General features: G+C 39.4%; 1 protein-coding gene across 5 annotated transcripts in view; it reads left to right on the plus strand.

Moving 5' to 3' along the window:
• Positions 1 to 17,517, plus strand: part of FMN1 (formin 1) — a 452,412-nt gene that overhangs the window by 251,611 nt on the left and 183,284 nt on the right. For all 5 annotated transcript variants that reach the window (XM_082384941.1, XM_082384939.1, XM_082384938.1 and 2 more), the window contains one exon: positions 14,110 to 14,197. In XM_082384941.1, the coding sequence (XP_082241067.1) occupies positions 14,110 to 14,197 (88 nt within the window). The remainder of the gene's footprint in view (positions 1 to 14,109; positions 14,198 to 17,517) is intronic.

Raw genomic sequence — 17,517 nt, forward strand, 5'->3', positions numbered from 1 at the left:
TTTTGTTTTTTGTTTTATGTTTCACTGGAAGTTGATATCTTCATACTCTTCTCTTCTTTTTCTTTTTTCTTTTTTTCTGCTGTATAGCCCTCTGTCTAGTTGCTTCTCACCAGCTTAGTTGTCAGTGTTTTAGAATTGTTTCATATTTATTAAGGCAAGCACTCTTTAAGGGGCCTTGAGCACGAGGAAATCATAGGATGGCGTTTCTCATCTGTACCTTGGTGTGACAGTAGTGTTGGTCCTGTCTGCAGAGAGGACAGTGAATGCACTGATGTCTCTCCTGAGTCTCTGATCAAGAGTAAACGCATGTGATTTTGTTTTTGGAGTCTGTTCTCTACATAACAGGAAAACTCCAAAACCAGCAGAAGTACCTCCTGCCCACACCCGCCCCCCAATCCCACTCCCTGCCCCACCGCAGCCTTCACCTGCTGTGGCCTTCTCTCCCCATTTGCTTTCTGAACAGAATTCACTGGCCCGAAAAGCAATAAAAGCGTTTTTCTGTCTCATCAGTAAGGGAATGGGATGCCAAATATGTTCTCAGACGCAGGACAGGATGACAATTTGCCTTTTCACACTTCTTGGTGAAGAGCCTAAATCCTTAAAGTAAATTTCATCTGAGCAATTTTACGTGTCCCCAGAAATAAGGCCATGGAAGAGATTCAGACCTAACAGTTTGACAGAACAGTGCAGCTTAGTTTTCCTTGAAACATTTGGTGGCACAGATATCAGGCTGCGTGTGGAAAGCTTATTTTAACGCCATTTATCAGGCCAGTTGATGGAGGCCACTACCCAGAAGTGTACCCACCCACGCTGGCCATCAGTGGCGAGGGCTCGTTTACACCAAGTCACGTGACATTTCATAATATGGCACCATGGAGCCCGCCAACCAGCTCCTCTGGGTGTGATGCCAAAGAGTGGCAGGGGGTGGACTGCAGGAGAAGAAGGGACAAGGAACCTGAGTCAGCATTTATTTTCCTGGGCACCAACCAAGAAACAAATGCATGTGTCCAAGGGAGTGCTCATTCTCCCTGAGGAGAGAGCAAGATGGCTGCCAACTTTGGTCCTGCTGTTCCCCTCCAGCTGGCCCTAGCTCTTGGTACTGGCTGGGAAAAGTAGTTGCTTACCTGCCTCATCTCCAGTCACCATCACATTAGCAGTGTCAGGGAGGGCACAAGGCTGGCCACAGCTGTGAAGTGGGATTGTGTCAGTTGCTTATTCCCATGATTTTTTTTTGGGGGGGTGCACGGGGAGAGGGTGCATATAAGGCCTACATCCACGGGCTACCATGCCTCATGACCGTGTATCATCTTACATTACATCTTGGAATGTCCACTGGGAAACACTCTGTTTTCCAAATTAGATTTCTATTACTTATAAAATAAGGATTTCCAATTTGGGAAGTATGTGAATGGGTGAGAGTTAAATGAGAGTAAAAATATTAAACCTAGGGGTTCCCTGATATATACCCTATCTCATCCCCAGAAGATACTGCTCTCTCTAATCCAGCCAAAATTCAGACTCCATACTAATTTATATTTGTGATTTGGAGGAATCCAGAGGAAATTATCAGCTCAGTCACCCAAGCTTAAAGCCCTTAGGATAGGTGCATCAATTTCTACATCTCCGCCGTAGGATTCTACCTGCTTTTCAACCTAGTGCATGAGAATGTCTTCAAGATAAATGCAGCAGTCATTGTGAAAGTACCTTGGTCCGTTTGGAAGCTAGTGCCTTAGAAATGCAAAGGATTACTGTTAAAGAGGCAAGCTGACTTGTCATCAGTAGCACATGTGCTTTATGCCAGCCTCCGAATGTCTGTAGTTTTGCCAAGTAGTAGAATTTGGTGAGTGTTGATATGAAGCATAAGCAAAAGATATGGCCAGTCTGAAGGCACAAAAATAGAAATAGTGTTTTTCAGAGTTTTGCTTTGGAGAGTCAGATTGTCTCCTTTCTGTGTATTCTCCACTGTGTTGTTTGATCTCCCTGAGAGAGGCAAGCCATGTACTAATTTGTTCTCTATAGTCGAAAATGTCCTGCCCGTGGAGATTTGATATATATCATTGTCTCGAAAGTAAATATCTACCCATGTATGTAGATCCTTCATTTATTTGTTTGTTTTTGGTGGAAGAAGGGAAAGGCAGCAAATTTCACATGTACTTAATTTGCCTGAAGTGACCGAAAGATGTTCAGTGGTGATAACACATAAGGCTGTATTTAACTAGACATGGGGCCTGTCCTCCAGGCTCTGTGATAAAACCGACTTCACTGGAGATGGAAATCCCGTGACTGAAACTGAGAAAGTTCAAATGTGTGGACTAAGCCGAAGAACAGAATACCCACCTGATCTGCTTTAGGTTTCAACGTGTTTGGCGTTTAGCTAAGGTATAAGTGTGGAAATGACTCCTCTTTTTCAGACAGGGAGCGCTCCCTGGAAGAAGAAGGCTTCTGTGATTCTCTTTATTTTGTAGCTGTGCCGAACTCACTTGGCCAAGCGTGCCTCCAGCATTCATGGCCTATCCAGACGATTTATTTTTATTTTTATTTCTGGCCACGTCTGCCAAGCTCAGGCAGAAAGCTAAAGATATATATGGATTTTATGAAGATGTGAAAATCCCACTGGACCTGGCAGGAATTCTTTCTTGGTCTGTCTGGCAAGACTTTTCTAGTTGAGCAGTCAGGGTGTGGTTTTTCCACTGGAGCAAATCTGTCTTCCCATTCCTGTCTTCATTCTTATTCAACGAGGCAGATTTTTCTAAAAATCCACATATGTAAGAAATAATAATGATTTGGATGCACGGGCTCAAGGTGCAGGTTTAGACAGGGTGGGGTGTGGGCCTGCCTTCCCCTCTCTGGAAGGCATGGTGAGAGGTCCTTAGGCGATGTAATAGTGCGCATGTGTGACAGGCCCTAATCCTAGCATGCGGCGGGGGTCTGGAAAGGCTTTGCCTTAAACTAGGCATGTCTAATAGGGTTTCACACAACCTGTGAATTTGCCCCTGCACAAGGTCAGCTTGTAGGTCAGTGGAATGCTGCACAAATTGCATTCTCCTCCAGACTGTAATTATACCTAGGAGAAGGCCATGTGTTGCCAAGTTCAGCTGACTCCAGATAGGACCAAGATAAACTGAGGGCTTGCTAATGCTTCTCAGAAACTGATTTTTAAGGCTTTGATATAAAGCATCGCTTGTTGTTTTTTTTTTTAAAAAAAAAAAAGATGGTCTTGAGGTTTATGAAGGGGCTTTGTGTAGAGGATGGTGAGACCAGCCATTGTCTGCCTTCCCTGAGAGCAGAACAAGATTGTTTGAAATGGAAGCATGAGGAATTCCAGTCAGACATAAAGTGAAACGCTTCAGTGCCAAAAGCTACTTAATACTAGAAAATGATTTTAAGGATTATAACAAATCAAGTAATATGCAGCTAAAGACAAAGAAGAATGAAAAACGGGTATGGGGAACAATCATAGAGTAGGAATAGGATGAAAAATTTAGGTTGTGTTTACAATTAGCTGAGGTAGGATTGCATTTTATTTGTTTGATGGAAAATGGCTATAAATATGTGTCTGTTATATGCCTGTAACTGTAATAATTTCTTAAAGTGTGAGCTTTCTTCTAAAGTAAGGTCCATCCTTTAATATCTGGGCCACTCCAAAGGAAGAGGGTAAGTCAGGCAACATCTGCAGGTTTCTTCAACGCTAACAGCTAAGTCATTCCAAAATCCACTTAAAGCAGAATATTCAGTAGATGAGCAAACTTTTATAAGTACTCATACTCTCTCATAAATGTTTTCTGAAATATCTTTCTCGAACAGCCTGAAATGGGCATTTTATTCCCCGGACCCACTTGGAAGGAGGTCACATTGAGAGCTTCAAGGCATAATTCTGCCTACCTGTTCCACATCCACGCGGAAAACCATGAATTTGACATTCTCATTATGAAGCTATGGACTAATAAAGTCAGGAATCCTACCAATATCCAGCAGTCAAATGTGGAGGACTGGCCTGAGGGTCTGCAGTGTGAAAGCCCCTCCTGCTGGCTGGTCGTAATGCCTAATGCAGAACCTTCACCCCAGTGGCCGGCCACGTGGCATGGAAGGAGCCCTTTCTGCGTGGCTAAGGGGAGCTTAGGTTACAGTGTTGGTTGCAGGTCCTGGTCTGCAGAGCTTCTCATCTCTCAACTCTCCCTCGTTGAGAGGTTTTCCAGAGGTGAGACCTGGACTTTTGTTTCAGGAAAAAGGCACTGAGTGTAACGCTTCTGGAAATGCTTTCAGGTTATCCAGAGGAAGACTCTACCCGAAACAGCCATTTCACTTAAAATCCCCACTTTCAATGAGTCCTGGCATTTTTTTAGGTATCATATACCTAAGAACAATTAGAAACTCTTCATGTTAGCTGATCCCTGTAAATAGCTCCCTTATGTCAGACTTATTTATGTGAGTTTCTCTCATATAAATAAACCGGTCTTTGAACTCCCATTGAACAAGGATGTATATATATGTACATATATATACATACGTGTATGTGTTTGTGTGTGTGTATATATATATGTTATTTTTAATCTTTATAGCCCTGCAGTGCACCAACATCGGAGTTTGCATATTGTGAGTGTTGCTGAATTGGACTGACTGTCTCAGCATTGGTGTGGGATGATAGTCAGGGCAGGCCTAGAAATAGAAGGCTGGTCTCCTGATTTTTCTCTTAACGACTAGTCACCAAATGATGATGCCTGTCACTTTCCATAGCTGGTCAAGGGAATATGACAGCTCAGAAGGCTCAAGCTAAAAGCTAGAGGGCAGGACCGTTGTATTTATGGCTCTCATTCTTAGTTTTATTTGTATTTCTACTTAGATTGTTACATTGCTGGGAACCTTTGACTTGGGCCAGACAACTTTAAAAATTTGTTAAAATAACACAGGATAATAACAACCAGAATGCTTAAAGAATGGGTTGGTGCTGATTAATTAAATTTTTAGTTAATAAATGATTTGATATGTTATGTGGTTTTTTGTATTTAAAGTCCTATAGTTATTTTTTAAATGTATTCAATAGAAAAGTTCCTACTATAAGAAAGGCAGGCTATTATATATCTGACAGCCTCAGGCAATTTAGGATTCTAAAAGTTTTCCAGATAATCATTACGATCGCCAGTCTTCACTGTTCAGTAATGCAAATAGGGAAGGTATAGTTGATTGTGATTTCTTTCAAGCCCATGATATTTTAGAGAAGCTAGTGAATTGGGAAGAATACCCAAGATTAGTTTATCTTCCTCTCATATTTTCTTTCTCTTCAGAGAGGAATTTTGAAGTTGACTTTATCTGTCTAGAAGTTAGCTTAGCAAGAATGAGTATGATACAATAAAAGAAAAACAAGAGGAATTTTCAGTTAGTGGAAGGTTCTCCATAAATTGCATCTGGTTATTTGAAACTTGACCATGATTCTAAAAAAGAATATTTTAAAAGCAGTGTAATAATTATTGGTTGATAACTAACTGAACATCTTTAAAAAAAAAAACAAAAAAACTTTGTCCTCCCTCTTTCCTTTCCTTGTTTGTTCTCTCCATCAGTTTTCTCAGTCTTGTCTTTTTTCCTCGATGTTTTCTTCCTGCCTACTCTGCTGTGAAGGTAAATGCCTCAGATAATAGGTAAAAATCTGGATAAGGAGTAATGACATTTGATCACAAATATCAGAAAGGAGAATTGGGTTAGAACAAAGTGTCCTTCTAGTTCTGTGCCCCTTGCTTTAACGCCCTAGCAGTGAGGTGACTGCACTGACTCTACAGGACTCCTGAGCCTATAGTATTGTTACCTTTCTGGAAATCCACAGGGGGCCACTAAAGGAATAAAAGTTTACAATATCATGGTGCTCACTGCCCCCAATTCACAACTCTCCACTTGGATTGGCTCGTGTGCAGAGGCGCATAAAACCTTAGTAGGGGCACAGTAAAAGGTAGTTCGCTTCCCCCTTCTTCCCTTAGAAAATGCCTCTTATCCACAGCAATCTCTGTGTAAGTCTCTCTTCCTGCTGTTCAGCTATGTCATTATTTAAATTTCTTTGCATTGAACCAGCCCAATAGATAGTCATTGGAAAACAGCAAAAAGGATACAAAGACAGTTCACAAGAACATGTGACCAGTAATCAGATGGTTAGCCTTACTATTAAATCACTAAAAATGCCAAATAGTGAAAAAACATTTTACCTATCATATTGACCAACATTTTTAAAATTGATAATACTCAGAATGGGTGAGGGAACAGGAAAACTGTCACTCTCAAATACTTGGCAGGAGTATAAATTGATGGCACCTATTAGAAACAATTTGACAATATTTATCAGAATGTAAAATGGACATGCTCTTTGAACCATTTCTATAAGTCTGTCCTATAGAAATACAACCTCAAGTGACCTCAGGAATGATCTGAATATATACTGAAGTCTTGGACGGGACTTTTTAGCTGACTGAACTCCCACTGAGTCTAATTATTAAGTCTAATGTGTTGTTTTGCTCCGTGTTTTTTTTTTTTTTTTTTTTTTTTAGTCATTTTGCATATTGGACTTAAGACTATTTTAAAATATGTATTCTACTCTTTGTGGGCTTTTTAACCCCTTTTTTACTTCTGATTTTTGTTCTTATAATTTGTTTGGTAGTGTCCTCCACTTCCTAAATTAGAAGCTTTACAAACTACAGGCACCCTTGTTCTGTTGTGCTTTGCTTTATTGTGCTTTGCAGGTACTGCAATTTTTACAAATTGAAGGTTTGTGGCAACCCTGTGTCAAGCAAGTCTATTGGTGCCATTTTTCCCAACAGCGTTACTCATTTCATGTCCAATTTTGGTAATTCTCACAACATTTCAAACTTTTTCATTATTATTATATTTGTTATGGTGATCTGCGATCAGTGATCCTTGATGTAACTATTGTCATTGTTTTGGGACACCATGAACCACGCCCACATAAGATGGGGAACCGAATCAATGTTGGGTGTATTCTGACTGCTCCACCAGCCAGCCATTCCCCCATCTCTCTCCCTCTCCTCAGACCTCCCTCTTCCCTAAGACTCAACAATATTGAAATTAGGCCAGTTAAGAACCCCACAATGTCCTCTAAGTGTTCAAGTGAAAGGAAGATTCACACATCTCTCACTTGAAATCAGGAGCTAGAAATGATTAAGCTTAGTGAGGAAGGCTTGTCGAAAGCCGAGATATGCCCAAAGCTAAGGCCTTTTGCACCAGTTAGCCAAGTTGCGAATGCAAAGGAAAAATTTTGGGAGGAAATTAAAAGTGCTATTTCAGTGAACACGCAGATGATAATAAAGTGAAACGGTGAAAGTTTTAGTGGTCTAGCTAGATCAAATCAGCTGCAGCATTCCCTTAAGCCAAAGCCTAATCCAGAGCAAGGCCCTAACTCTCATCAATTCTATGAAGGCTGAGAGAGGTGGGGAAACTGCCAAAGAAGAGTTTGAAGCTAGCAGGGGTTGGTTCATGAAGTTTAAGGAAAGAAGCCATCTCTATAACGTGAAAGTGCAAGGTGAAGTAGCAAGTTATCCAGAAGATCTAGCTAAGATAATTCATAAAGGTGGCTACACTAAACAGATTTCTAGTGTAGCTGAAACAGCCTTCTGTTGGAAGAAGATTCCATCTAGGACTTTCATAGCTCGAGAAGGAGAAGTCAAAGCCTGGCTTCACAGCTTCAAAGGACAGGCTGACACTCTTGTTAGGGGCTAATGCATCTGGTGACTTGAAGTTGAAGCCAGTGCTTATTCACCATTCCAAAAATCCTAGGGCCCTTACGAATTGTGCTAATTCTACTCTTCCTGTGCTCTATAAATGGAACAACAAAGCCTGGATCACAGCACATCTGTTTACAACATGGTTTACTGAATATTTTAAGCCCACATTTGGGACCCACTGCTCAGGAAAAAGATTTCTTTCAAAATATTACTGCTCATCGACAATGCACCTGGTCACCCAAGAGCTCCGATGGAAATGTACAATGAGATTCATATTGTTTTCATGCCTGCTAACACAACACCCATTCTGCAGCCCATGCATCAAGGAGTAATTTTGACTTTCAAGTCTTATTCTTTAAGGAATACATTTTGTAAGGCTATAGCTGCCATAGATAGTGATTCCTCTGATGGATCTGGGCAAAGTCAATTGAAAACCTTCTGGAAAGGATTCACCATTCTAGATGCTATTAAGAACATTGGTGACTCATGCTAAGAAGTCAAAATATCAACATGAGCAGGAGTTTGTAAGAAGTTGATTTCAACCCTCATGGGTAACTTTGAGGAAGTCACTGCAGATGTGGTGGAAATTGCAGGAGAACTAGAATTAGAAATGGAGCCAGAAGAGGTGACTGAATGGCTGCAATCTCATGATAAAACTTGAACAGATGAGGAGTTGCTTCTTCTGGATGAGCAAAGAAAGTGGTTTCTTGAGATGGAGTCTACTCCTGGTGAAGATGCTGTGAAGACTATTGAAATGACAGCAAAGGATTTACAGTATGACACAAACTTAGTTGCCAAAGTAGCAGCGTGGTTTGAGAGGATTGACTCCAATTTTGGAAGAAGTTCTACTCTGGATAAAGTGCTATCAGACAGCACTGCCGGCTGCAGAGAAGTTGTCTGTGAAAGGAAGAGTCAATGGATGTGGCAGACTTTATTCCTGTCTTATTTTAAGAAATTGCCATAGCCACCCCAACCTTCAGCAACCACCACCATGACCGGTCAGAAGCCATCAACACTGAGGCAAGACCCTCCACCAACAAAAATATTACCACCTGCTGAAGGGCTCAAGTGATAGCATTTTTTTAGTAATAAACTATTTTAAATTAAGGTATATACATTGCTTTTGTAGACATAATACTCTTGCACATTTAATAGACTACAGTATAGTGCAAACATAATTTTTATATGCACTGGGAAGCAAAAACTTTGTGTGACTCACTTTATTGTGATATTCACTTTATTGCAGTGCTCTGGAACCAAACCTGCAGTATCTCTGAGGTATGCCTGTTGTACAGTGTGCAAAACAGGATGGTACTGGTATAAAGACAGACATAGACCAACAGAACAGAGGAGAGAGCTCAGAAATAAACCCACACGAATGTGGTCAAATGATCATCAACAGGAGTGCCAAGACTAAAAAATGGGGAAAGGATAGTCTCTTCAACAAATGGTGCAGGGAAAACTGGATATCCAAATGCAAAAGAATGAAATTGGACTGTTATCTTTCAGCATAAACAAAATTCAAAATAGATTCAAGACTTAAATGTAAGATCTGAAAGTGTAAAATTCCTGTGAGAAAACATGAGAAAAGCTTCATAACATTGGTCTTGCTAGTTATTTCCTGGAAATGACACCAAACCACAGGCAACAAAAGCAAAAATAGACGAGTGGAACTATATCAAATTAAGAAGCATCTACACAGCAAAAGAAACAATCAACAGAATGAAAAGGATATATATGGAATGGGAGAAAATATTTGCAAACCGTATGTCTGATAAAGGGTTAGTATCTCAAAATATGTAAGGAACTCCTACAACTCAGTTTTTATAAACCTGATTTAAAAATGGGCAAGGACATGTACAGACATTTCTCCAAAGAAGACCTACAAATGGCCAACAGGTATATGAAAGGATGTTCAACATCACTAACATCAGGGAAACGCAAATCAAAACCACACCTAGCAGGATGGCTGTTATCAAAAACAAAAACATAACAAGTGTTGGTAAAGATGCTGAGAAATTAGCAAAATAGAACTACCACATTATCCAGCAATCCCACTTCTAGGTATTTATCCAAAAGAATTGAAAACAAGATCTCAAAGAGATATTTACACTCCCCTGTTCACTGCAGCATTATTCACAATAGCTAAGAAGTAGAAATAAGCTAAATGTTCACTGGTGGATATATTTATATATATGCACACACACATACAATACGCACATATATATACACACACACAATGGAATACATATATACACATATGTATATGCGCACATATATATATACACACAAACACAATGGAATATTATTCAGCCTTAGGAAGGAGATTCTATCACATACTACAACATGTATGAACCTTGAAGATGTTATTCTAAGTGAAATCAGCCAGTCACAAAAGGACTAATACTGCATGATTCTGTTTACATGAGGTATCTAAAGCAGTCAAACTTGTAGAAGCAGAAAGCTGCCCAGGGGCTGGGGGGAGAAGGAAATGGAGTATAGCTGTTCAAGGGGTATAGAGTTTCCGTCATGTAGGATGAAAAACTTCTAGACATCTGCTGTACAACAGTGTGCATATAGTTAACAGTGATGTACTGTACTTTTAAAATGTTGTTAATATGGTAGATTTCATGTTTTCCTTTCTCTCTCTCTCTTTTTTTTACTGTAGTAAAAGAAAAAAAATTAAACTTTTCAGTCATGAAAACAAACGAAACGAGGGCTTAGGGCATATATCCATTCCGTGTCCATTGTGTTCCTACCATTTTAGCTGGTTTTGAGAAACCTGGTGTTATTCCACAATTGAAGAGAGACTATTTTTAAAGGTCTAGTTAGAGGTAGACAGAGAATTTGACACAAATAGGGAAGAGAATACAAATGCTCTGACTTGAGCACTGCCTACCCCCTTTTTAGGAAGTAGCACCGCATTTCAGAAAACTCTTAAGGTCTCAGTCCAGCCGAAGGTAACAGACACTTTCTTTCCAAACACTTGCCGCGCCAGGTTATTAAACAGAATTGCAAGGATGGTAACATCCTTTCCACAGGACAGCCTGGTTGAACAATGAAGGGATGGATTTGCTTGTTTTTGTTTATATTTTTTGTTTTTTTTTAATATTTATTTTATATTGGAGTATAGTTGATTTACAATATTGTGTTAGTATCAGGTGTACAGCAAAGTGATTCAGTTATACATACACATATATCCATTCTTTTTCAGATTCTTTTCCCACATAGGTTATTACGGAATAGTGAGTAGATTTCCCTGTTCTATACAGTAGGTCCCTGTTGGTTATCTATTTTATATATAGTAGTGTGTATATGTTAACCCCAAGCTCCTAATTTATCCTTTCCCCCAACCTTTCCCCTTTGGTGACCATAAGTTTGTTTCCAAAGTCTGTGAGTCCATGTCTGTTTTGTAAATAAGTTCATTTGTATCATTTTAGATTCTACATATAAGCGATATATGTTGTCTTTCTCTGTCTGACTTACTTCACTTAGTATGGTAATCTCTAGGTCCATCCATGTTGCTGCAAATGGTAGAATTTCATTCTTTTTTATGGCTGAGTAATATTCCATTGTATATATGTACCGCATCTTCTTTATCCATTCCTCTGTCAGTGGACACTTAGGTTGCTTCCATGTCTTGGCTACTGTGAATAGTGCTGCAATGAACATTGGGGTGTATGTATCTTTTTGAAGTATGGTTTTCTCCAGATATATGCCCAGGAGTGGGGTTGCTGGGCCATATGGTAGTTCTATTTTTAGTTTTTTTTTTAAGGAACCTCCATACTTTTCTCCATAGTGACTGTACCAATTTACATTCCTACCAACAGTGTAAGAGGGTTCCCTTTTCTTCACACCCTCTCCAGCATTTATTGTTTATAGACTTTTTGATGATGGCTGCTTGCTTTTATCCAATGACAGACAGAACCTCAATCTCAATTTCAGTCCCTCCCTCTCTCTCTGTTCTCTTGTGGTTACTCTCTTGCTTTCTTTTAATTAGCTATTAGAAAACCTTGAATTTGAACCTTGTTTTTCCTGTAGGTAGAATGTGTTACCCAGGGTTTTCAGAACCCTAACTGGATAGCATGGTGAATATTGGTTTGAAGACATTTTTGCAACCCAGTTGTCCTCTTGTCATAAATTTGATTCTTGGGCCTGTCTCCTTGACGTTGATGTGTATGCCACGACCAAGCTTGTATCTCGGTCACTATCTTGGTCTTTTAAGGATAAATCTAGTCAATTCCCAAAGCTTTTCTTACTTTGAATTTGCTTTGCAGTTAGTTCAAGTCATGGTTTTATTCGCCTTTTTAGTTCTTCTCAGCAATTTTAAATCATTAAATTTTACAAAATTTATGATGTCAAGGGCATGAGTCCAGAGCAGTGCCAGGCATGTAACAGATGCACAGCAGATATTTGTTAATGAATGAATACCTGTCTGAATGTTTACACGAAGCTTCAGTAGGTTTTTCTTAATTTTGTATTGATCTTGAAAAATCGTTTCACTTTAAATTTGTGTTCTCTAAGAAAAAGCTAGAAATTGCATTTTTTAAGAAGATATTTGATATACATAATATCTTGTTCCTTTGCTTTCGTATAAAAAAGAAATAAAAGGGCTTCCCTGGTGGCGCAGTGGTTGAGAATCTGCCTGCCAATGCAGGGGACACGGGTTCGAGCCCTGGTCTGGGAAGATCCCACATGCCGCGGAGCAACAAGGCCCGTGAGCCACAACTACTGAGCCTGCGCGTCTGGAGCCTGTGCTCCGCAACTAGAGAGGCCGCGATAGTGAGAGGCCTGCGCACCGCGATGAAGAGTGGCCCCCACTTGCTGTACCTGGAGAAAGCCCTCGCACAGAAATGAAGACCCAACACAACCAAAAATAAATAAAATAAAATAAATTAATTAAAAAAAAAATACCTAGCTCCATCATTAAAAAAAAAAAAAAAAAAAAAAAAGAAATAAAAATACCAAGTACCTTCTTTATTTCTTTTAAAAACTGCAATTCTGTATCCTCCAAGAATCTTTCTTTAAGGCTAATGTTGAAATGATTAAACACATTAGGCTGAAAATCAGATTTTCCTTTTATCTTGATGAAAGCTTAGTGTTTACTGTACTTTCGGCCTAACAGTAAGATAAGAGTAGCCATGCTGAGCAGAGAAAGATAAAGGGCTGGCGAGAATTGATTCAGCATCAATCAATAGGTAATTAGACAGTTGGACAAATAGACAGTCTTGGTTGGAGCAAGCTCCTGTTATCCCTTATTGTTCAACCAGCAAGCAACTCAGCTAGTTAGTACCAATATAAATGTAGATGTTACTGTTTAATCTTGTCTTCACTACATTTTTGGTAAGTTTGTGTGTACATAGGTGGGAGAGGAAGCATAGCTCTTTAGTTTGTATTTTACCCAGAAAAGTACATTAAAAACATAAGATTTGGTGATGTTTTATGCGTATTTCCTATTGATTTTTGTAGCCCTGCCACAAGAGAAAAAAAAAGATAATTTTTTTCCCTTAGTGGCCACTGTGCAATACATTCTTTGGAGCTGATTTGGTTTAGAGAGAGACAAAACTGTGATGAGCTCTCCATGGAGTATTCATAGGGGTTGAAATTATTGGCAATGAAGTATCTGGAGTTTCTAAAAAGATTATAAAAGTTTCTGTTTACATATATTATTATAAAAGACCACTTCTAAATAGTTTCAAATTAAATCTGTATGTACAAAGTATTATTTATATTAATCATAGCACAAATACAAAGCAACCTAACCCTCCTGACTAGGGCAATTTTATTTAAATAATAAGTCTGTGTCAGGAACTGTTTTAGGTGCTTTACCTATATTATGCCATTTAATTTCTAGAATAAATGTACGAACTAAGTACAGTCAGCCCTACTTCATGATGAAAAAAATTGAATTCCTAGAGATTAAGTCACTTTTCCGAGGCCATATCACTGGTAAACAGTGGAGTCGAGATCTCAATGATCTTTCCCCTAAACCACTCAGCAGATGATCCTGCAGCCAAGGAGGCTAGAGGCTGTGAAGTGACTTACGAAGTCCAACGTGGAAACAGGCCAATGATAAGTGGAAAAGTTGGATAAAAACTTGTACATGTGTTGCAATTACAACTTAGTTAAGATGTGTTTGAATAAAAAAGATCAGAGTAAAATAAAGATTTGAGTGCTCGTATTAGATTGGTGGAATTTAGGGTGGTGTTTTTCCTTTATTTTCTAAAATATCTATACTTGTGGATAAGTTATATTCAAATTAAAGTATTAAAATAGAGTGACTGTAGCATCAGTTTAGTTTACCAGACTATCTAAAACTATGAAGGTTTTCGGAATGCTTCTGAAAGATTGCCTGGTTGTTTGAGCTTGTGTTAATTTTTTAAAATTCCAGATCATCAAGTTATTGGATGGAAAACGATCTCAAACTGTGGGAATCTTGATATCTAGTTTGCATTTAGAAATGAAGGATATCCAGCAGGGTAAGTCGTTTTCATCGTTTTTTTCCCAACTTTAAAATTTTCCAGCTTTTATTGTGAAAAATATCAAACATATACAAAATGAGAATGCCGCGGTGAATCCCGTGTACCCTGTACCTAGCTACAAAACCATTAATCCACTCTTGTTTCATCTAAAGCACCCTCCTTCTATTAGATTACTATGAAGCAAATCTCAGACATTTTATAATTCATCCTTTAAAATGGTAACACACCACGAAAAGATATGGATACTTTAAGCGTAACTCCAGTGCCATCATCATGCATTTAAAAACATTTGCAATAATTTCTCAATGTCATCAAGTATGTAGTTCTAATATCACTGATTGTAAATTCGTCCATTCATTTACAGTTAGTTTGAATGAGGATCCAAACAGATTTCACTCATTGCCTTAGATGTGTCCATCTCTCAGGGGTTTCTTTTTTTTTGGCTGCATTGGGTCTTCGCTGCTGCGCGCCGACTTTTCTCTAGTTGCGGTGAGCGGGGGCTCCTATTCATTGAGGTGCATGAGCTTCTCATTGTAGTGGCTTCTCTTGTTTTGGCGCATGGGCTCTAGGCACGCGGGCTTCAGTAGTTGCAGCACACGGGCTTCAGTAGTTGCAGCACATGGGCTCAGTAGTTGCAGCACGCGGGTCCTAGAGCTCGCAAGCTTCAGTAGTTGTGGTGCGTGGGCTCAGTAGTTGCAGCGCGTGGGCTCTAGAGCGCAGGCTCAGTAGCTGTGGCACACGGGCTTAGTTGCTCCGCAGCAAGTGGGACTTTCCCAGACCAGGGATCGAACCCATGTCCCCTGCATTGGCAGGCAGATTCTTAACCACTGCGCCACCAGGGAAGTCCCCTCTCAGGGGTTTCTTTTGATCTAGAGGTTTCTGTCCTCTATTTTTGTTTTTTTTCATAATTATTTTTTTTGAAGAAGCCAGTTTCTTCAAAAAAGAAGAATATTCTGTGGAGTGTCCCACATTTTAGATTTTCCTGTTTGCGTTGCCTGGTTTTTATTATGTTCTTCTGTCCCCTATGGTTCCTGCAAACTCTTAGTTTGATCTAGAGAGTTAATCTGAGTGGGGGAAGAGTACTTCACAGATGCTATTGTATACTCTATCAAGAGATACATAATATCTGGTGTCTCTCTATGATGTTGGTGGGCACTAATGGTCTTTGCCTAGATTCATTATTTCATTAGAAGTTTGCCGAATAATGATCTCCTAATTCCCTCATTTCTTCTTCATTAGCAGGAATGCTTCTATGGAGAAACACTCCCCTTCTTCATCCACACGGTTATGTCACTGTTTCTTAATCCCCTATTCTTTTTCAAATGACGCAATTTCAGCTTGGTTTCCTTTGGCTCAGTTTGAAATAAGACATTTAGAGAGGGAATTTTACTTGTATATATTTTTCTTAGGCCCTAGAAAAGTAAACCCAAAAACCTTCTGGTGTTTTTGAAATCCGCGTCTTGCATGAAGACAGTGCTCCCCCTTTCTCGGTCATCAGTTAAATGTAAATCTTCATTTTGACATGTCACTGATAATATTTTCTGAGTGGTAATACAATCTCTCATAGATGGTTTCAGTAGAATTTAGCTTGGGTGTAACAGGAGACACTCTGAAACCACACTTCCTTTCAGGTTTTAGTTGGTGTTGCCTCAAAGTTATTTTATTCTGAGACACAGCAGAAGACCCCCGTAGGTCCCGAACTGAAAGGCACTTAAGAAACTTTCATACATTATTTTTCCTCTGAAAAAAGCTTTGTTAAGGGCTTAAAATTTTGCTTTATTACAAACATTTAAAATTCCACATAAAACTAAACATATCCTGAATCAGATGACAGTCACAGAGTATTCAAATAAGCTTGTCTGTTTTTAATATTTAAGCTTAATAGTAGAACTGAATACATAAGTGTGAATATTAAACCTCAGACAATGTTGCACTAGTTGATTTGAGTTTGGGGCAGAGGGTGGCTGGCAAGGTCCACCATCAAAATTAGAAAAGGATTCTTCAGTGGCTTTAGGTATTAGATCTACTAGAATGGAATTTCTGAAATTCACACAGAAAACTGTGACGCTGACGCAAATGAAAAAATGAAAAAATAAAACCAAAAGAACATCGGCAGGGAAGTTTATAATCTTTTGTCAAGGAGAGTCACTTTTTTGATGCAATCATTGAAATCGAAAGGAATTTTTCAGGTATAGTGGCAGAGTCTTGTCCTAAACCACGGTACTGATTATAAGCCTGGTAAAAATCAAGTATGCTTGGTTTCATCACCATGACAGGTAGCACTACGGATATGAGCTTTACAATGTCAACAGCACCTTGGACTCTATTCATTTCTTTTTTAGGCATGTCCTGTTGTAGTACACATCAGATTGCCATGTGGATCACACTCATTCTGGCCGTGTGCTATTCCAGTTACCATCTCAGGACTGTAAACCTTCTTCCCATGGCACTCCAACCTTGTTGGGTTGAATGTTCATGGTGACTTGAATAAGAGAGTAGTTCACCGAGACCTTTTCCAGTATTCTACTCTGGACAAGAACATGTTTATATGAAGTAGACGTGAACTTACATTTTAGCACTGGAAACGTTGATTGTAGCATCACAGACTTCTAGGACTCATGGACACCACTTTAATTCTTTCTCTTGCTTCAGGGCGTCTCTGTTATCCACCACAGAGTTGGCTCCTAAGTTAAAAAAAATTATCTCCATTTCATGTCTTCATTTAGTAATGCATTCCAGATGAATATAGCAATATAACTCGAGCTTAATTTCTCTTTAGAATCATTTGACTGACACTGGCATCTGAAGGTCACTTAGGAGCCCGGGCTGTGTCAGGTACATTTCATTCTGAATCCATGTCTGGTCGTGAATGGAATGCACTTGGCCTTGTGTTGTCATCCTGATGAAAGGACTCCCTGTGCTGACCTTGACCTAAACGTTTGTTTTAATGTAAGAGGGGTAACTGTCGTGAGATCTGATTGGGGCAGGCCAGCTGGCAGCCAGGCAAGGTCATACAGCATGTCAACCACGGTGAGGTGACCACAGTTGGGAGACTGTTCTTCAGCCTTCTGGTCATATATTCATCTTTGTCAGTGTGCAGAGGTAGGTGCACTAACTTGCACTTTAGTGCAAACTTACACGGAGCTGATGTATAAACCGGAAAGCTAGTATAGTCACTCAGAGAAGATCAGATAATTTTCCATTGTCATGACAAAAATGTTTATCATATCTGTTCATTGTTATGTCCGTGTCACTTGTCTCTACTTGGCATTAGATATTTGCTTATGCCATTTTCCTTTTTGCTGGTCACCTTGAAA

The sequence above is a fragment of the Balaenoptera borealis genome (genome assembly GCF_965194805.1).
Source record: "Balaenoptera borealis genome assembly, chromosome: 3".
NCBI lineage: Eukaryota > Metazoa > Chordata > Mammalia > Artiodactyla > Balaenopteridae > Balaenoptera > Balaenoptera borealis.